The sequence below is a fragment of the Corylus avellana genome, chromosome 2, assembly GCF_965113065.1.
Source record: "Corylus avellana chromosome 2, dhCorAvel1.hap1.2, whole genome shotgun sequence".
Classification (NCBI taxonomy): Eukaryota; Viridiplantae; Streptophyta; class Magnoliopsida; order Fagales; family Betulaceae; genus Corylus; species Corylus avellana.
Genome location: NC_142491.1, coordinates 12,391,973 through 12,397,354, shown reverse-complemented (window position 1 = coordinate 12,397,354; position 5,382 = coordinate 12,391,973). Strand labels below are relative to the sequence as shown.

The 5,382-nt window shown below is 37.1% G+C and overlaps 1 protein-coding gene across 2 annotated transcripts; it reads left to right on the top strand.

The window, feature by feature from the left end:
- The first annotated feature begins 415 nt into the window (after positions 1-415).
- LOC132171814 (putative disease resistance protein RGA1) lies at positions 416-5,382 on the top strand. 2 transcript variants are annotated; one of them, XM_088513313.1, is made up of 4 exons: positions 416-2,986; positions 3,113-3,468; positions 3,675-3,778; positions 5,113-5,382. In XM_088513313.1, the coding sequence occupies exons 1-3, from the start codon at positions 565-567 to the stop codon at positions 3,675-3,677; spliced, it is 2,781 nt and encodes a 926-aa protein (XP_088369439.1). In that variant the 5' UTR covers positions 416-564; the 3' UTR covers positions 3,678-3,778; positions 5,113-5,382. The 2 variants fall into 2 exon arrangements, with proteins under 2 accessions (XP_088369439.1, XP_059439203.2); XM_059583220.2 differs by having other exon boundaries at positions 416-3,468.

Genomic DNA, 5,382 nt, shown 5'->3' with positions numbered 1-5,382 from the left:
AGAATTTATTAATGAGAGATTTTAGGAAGTCAAGTTTTAGGATTGTTGAAGATCAGATAACCAATATATATATATATATATATATAAAAAAAAAAAAAATCAGATGACAAGCAAAACATATAGCATGTGAAGAGTAGTCAATTCATTAACAGCTTTATCCACGTGAAGACCAGTGTGTGTCATAAACAACGGTAACATTTTCGCCATTCTCGTCTGCACCCATTCCCATAAATAATTGCTTGGATCCATTTTTGTCAAAATTAAAACGACCTCGTGAGACCCTTTAAAGAAACCATTTAAAAGAGGTAAGTCGTACGTGCTTTGGATGTTTTTTATTTGATTTTAGTTATTATTTTTGTATTTTTCATTTCCAGCTTGCTCCTTCCACTCTATTTCTGCTTTGCTCACACTTGCTCTCTCTGTACATCTTCTCAAAACATTTCTGCAATTCTACCCTTCAACTAACTACTTCACTTTTCAGCATTTCTTCACTGTACTCTTCAACTGCTTCCATCAACAGCTCTGTGTTCCACTTTGGAGCATTTCTTCACTCACCGTCAGGAAATGGCAGAACAACTTCTGTCCGTTGTTGTTGAGGGAATCATTAAGACTTTGGGCTCACTGGCTGTCGAAGAGATCGGACTGCTCTGGGGTGTCAAAGATGAGCTTCAAAGCCTCACCAACACTGTTTCTACAATCAAAGATGTGCTTCTTGATGCGGAGGACAAACAGGCTGCTGGAGACCGTGCTGTTAAACGTTGGCTCGGAAGGCTAGAAGATGCCATGTATGATGCAGACGACTTGCTGGATGAAATTTCCACTGAAGCTCTACGAAGAGATATAATGACTTGTAATAAGAAGGCCAAAAAGGTACGCATTTTCTTTTCTGAATCAAACCAGTTAGCCTATCGTTTTAAAATGGTGCATAAGATTAAGGCCATAAGAAAGAGGTTAGACACCATCAATGCTGATAGGAGATTTCACTTAGAGGTACGTACTGTGGAGACACGAGTGGTGAACAGGGAGAGGGATAACACTCATTCTTTGGTACGTGCGGAAACAATTATTGGTCGAGAGGATGATAAGAAGGCTGTTATGGACCTTTTGATGGACTCCAACGTTGAGGAGAATGTGTCAATTCTTCCAATTGTTGGCATCGGTGGATTGGGAAAGACTACACTCGCTCAATTTGTATTCAATGATAAACAAATCCAAAAACATTTTGAGCTCAAAATGTGGGTGTGTGTCTCTGATATCTTTGATGTTAAAAATATTGTTGCTCAAATCTTAGAATCTGCAACAAAGAAGAAACCAGAAGCCGTTGAAATGGATACATTGGTAAACTATCTTCTAAAAGAAATCGAAGGAAAGAAATACTTCCTAGTGTTGGATGATGTGTGGAATGGCGATCATGGAAAATGGTGTCGCTTGAAACAAGTGCTGATGGGTGGAGCAAGAGGTAGTAGAATAGTAGTGACTACTCGCAATGAAATTGTTGCAAGGACCATCCGCAAGGAAAGCGTTGCAAGGATTATCGGGACAGTTGAATCATATTCCTTAAAAGGTTTAGACGAAGAGGCGTCATGGTCTTTATTTAAGCATAAGGCGTTTGAGAAAGGACAAGAGCCGGAGAATTCAATCATCGTTGCACTTGGGAAGGAGATCGTACAAAAGTGTTTAGGTGTCCCTCTAGCCATAACGACAATCGGAAGTTTACTGGGCTCAAAAAATCCCGAAACTGAGTGGTTGTCTTTTAAGAACAATGAACTCTCAAAAGTATCTGAGAATGAAAATGACATCTTACTAACTTTGAAGCTCAGTTATGATCATCTTCCTTCACACTTGAAGCACTGCTTTGCTTATTGTTGTTTGTTTCCAAAAGATTACGAGATTGTTACATCAAAACTGGTTAAACTTTGGATAGCACAGGGGTTTGTTAAGTCATCCCATGATCAAAATCGATGCTTGGAAGAGGTTGGTAAAGAGTATCTTATGGATTTACTATGGAGATCATTCTTTCAAGAAGCTCAAATGGATGAGTTTGGTGACGTAATTGAATGCAAAATGCATGACCTCATGCATGATCTTGCTATTTCAGTGGTAGGATCGTTGATCGCTACATTAGATGATAAGGGGAGAAACCTTGATGAGAAAACTCGTCATGTATCATTACTTGGCTACGATAAACCTATTTCTTCATTGTGTGAAGCAAGTAGGATACGAACATTTCTTTTTCTCTATGACCGTAAGTACCTTAATTATAAGATTGATTGTGATGAACTTTTTTCAAGTTTCAAGTTCTTGCGCATGTTGGATCTGTCATTTAGAAATCTTGATTCTGTGCCACGCTCTATTGGGGAGTTGAAGCATTTAAGGTATCTTGATCTTTCTCACAATAAAAATATCAAGAAGTTGCCAGATTCTATAACTAGGTTGCAGAATTTGCAAACACTAAGACTCTTGTGGTGTCGGTCACTTAAGAAATTGCCGAGAGACATTAAAAAATTGGTCAATCTCAGGCATCTTGAGATAGATTATTGTGATTCTTTGACTTATATGCCACGTGGATTGGGGCAACTGAATAATCTTCGGACGTTAACAAAATTTGTGCTTCACTCGGGTTCTCACTCCAAGCATTGTGGTGGTTTACAAGAACTGAACGGACTAAATAAGCTAAGAGGAAGATTAGAGATTAGAAATCTGGGACATGGGAAAGGTGTTGCATTAGAATATAAGGCTGCAAATCTAAAGGAGAAACAATATCTTCATTCTTTGAGTTTACGCTGGAGTAGTGAAGAATATGTCAATGATTGGGACGATGTCAATGATAAAATGCCATTGGAAGGCTTCCAACCACCCCCAAATCTGAAACATCTATACTTATTTTTCTATCGGGGTTCAAGGCTTCCGAGTTGGGTTTTGTTACCCACAAATCTTGTAACTTTGGCGCTACTTGGTTGCAGCACGTTAAAGTCTCTCCCCCCAGGTATACAACATCTCACTTCCCTTCAACACCTGAATCTTCTGGGTTGTCCTGACCTTGAGCTAGCCAATGATGAGAATGGGATGCAATGGAAAGGCCTTACAAGCCTCGTCTCTCTTCACTTCTCAGGACTTTCAAAATTGGTGTCTCTCCCCTCAGGGCTTCAACATGTTACTACTCTACAAGAGCTCCAGATTTGGAATTGTGAAAGCTTGACGGCCATACCAAAGTGGATCCACAACTTCAAATCACTTCAAGCCTTTCAAATTTGTAGGTGCCCCGGTTTGACATCACTGCCCGAAGGAATGGGTAGGCTAACGTCTTTGCAGAGGCTAAAAATTGATGATTGTCCCATCTTATTGCGAAGATGCGAGAGAGGCACAGGTGAGGATTGGGCAAAGATTGCTCACATTCCAGAGTTATACTTGGGGCATCCCTCTCTGCATGAAGAAAATTCAAGCACCCACGCATCTTCTACCATTCAGGTATAGTACCAATCATTTTATTTGAATCCTTCATAGAAATCGAAGTACCCACCTTTTTTTTTTCTTCATTTTTTCTCTCTCGGTATTTTTCGTTATCCAAACGTGTCGTTTTCTTTGATTTTGGGTTTTGGTTTTGGTTTTGGATTTTTTTTTTTTTTTTTTTTTTTTCAGCTTCTTCTTATTCTTATTCTTATTTTTATTTTTAGTGAAGAAAATTTGGGATGGTTCTTTTTCTTGCCAAGTGAAAGAGGTGTAGAAAAGCTTGAGGATGGCTTACACTGCTGGATTGTTTGAGTTTGAGCCTTGCTTGGTAAGCTTTTGTTTCCTATTATTAACTGCTATAGTACTTAATTTTTTTGGCTGGGTTTCTATTGTTTGTTTTGAACTTTTGATAGCTCTACTGCTATGACTTATTGGGTTTAGTGTGCTGATTGCGACATTTTCCTTTTAGGTTTACATACTAGAGTTTATTTTTGGAAGTAGCTAATCTTTTCCATTTGCACTCTATAATATTTTATCCTAAAGAAACAAAGAGCAAAGAACTGTTGCGAAAAGATACAGGCCAATATTTGTAATATTTCCCTGAATTCTCTGCTTGCTCTGAGCTTAGAGACTCAAACCATTTGTTCTGCATCGCAATGCTGAAGAAAACAACGAAAAAATGTAATAAAATTAAACTCAGATATCAGCCGGATGAAAGCACAGCCGGGAAGTCCTCTTAACGGTGGAATTTGCCAAATTTGGGTTTGTTGCAGAGGAGTTCAAGAGAGAATTTTAGACGTGAAGAAGAGAAGAGCTAATGGTGTAAAACTATGTTGAGTATATATATATATAAAAACAATCTAGGATAGTGTTTGTTTTGATTGCTCTATTGCTATGATTTATTGGGTTATAATGCCAGAAAATTGCATATGCTGGTTGGAAGATAACTATTATCCAATTTGTCATTGTATAATATTTTATAGATGATCATACTAATTGATCTTAGGGTTAATCTTGAGAAAAGAGTTATTCTTGAGTGTGCCACGAAAATGATGGTAGTGAGTGAGATGGCTTCCGGCACTTTAATTATCAATATGCAAAAGTTTTATATAAGTGTATATGAAGGTAAGTTGCGCTTGCAATTGCCTTGGAGATTAGTAATGAGCTAAGCCATTGCATAGGCCAAAGTTATTTTGATGGCATTGAACATCAATGAGCATTTTTCATTGGCTTTTTCCATATGCTCCAAAAGCCTTTATATATAGCTTTCAATTTGCTTTCAAAAACAATTTTTATTATTATTATTATATATATATTTTTATAACCAACATTGTCTCTAGAAATAAAGAGCCAAGTTAATCGTTTGCTTTCCGGCCTACTTTCATCTTAATCAGGACCTTGCTGTTTGTAACAAGTTTTTGCTCATCTGATGACTGTTGTGTTGGTTTTTTTAAAAAAATTATAGGTTTTTTCTTAAGTGGTCTTATTGTGATGTTCCTTGAGGTGTATGAGTCTTTTTGCAATAGACCCATTCGTAATTGTATGAAATGTCATATAGATGAAGTTTATATATTTTTTAGTTGGCACTTTGGTTGCTTTAATTCAAATGTAGACTATCTTTCTTTGATTTTTCCTCCTAGCTTGATTGTATTGCTTTTGCAGGAAAAATATAGAGATGCATTTATAGGAGACATTCAAGCTGATCCACTGTGATATGCTTGGAGATGTGATTCGAAACAGACTATGAGACTTCTACAAAATGTGTAAATCTTTGCTGAAAGTGGGGGATTATTGTTTTTATTTTTATTTTTTTAATACTCCTCAGATCTTTGCATTTTACATGATCTCACCTTTGAAGTTGGGGAAGAAAAATATATTTGAATTTTAGATCTGAAGCATATTTGCTTGTCACTTATTTACACTTTATTCCAA

Excerpts from the sequence above, each read along its gene's own strand:
- LOC132171814 (XM_059583220.2), top strand. The coding sequence starts at position 565 with ATGGCAGAACAACTTCTGTCCGTTGTTGTTGAGGGAATCATTAAGACT.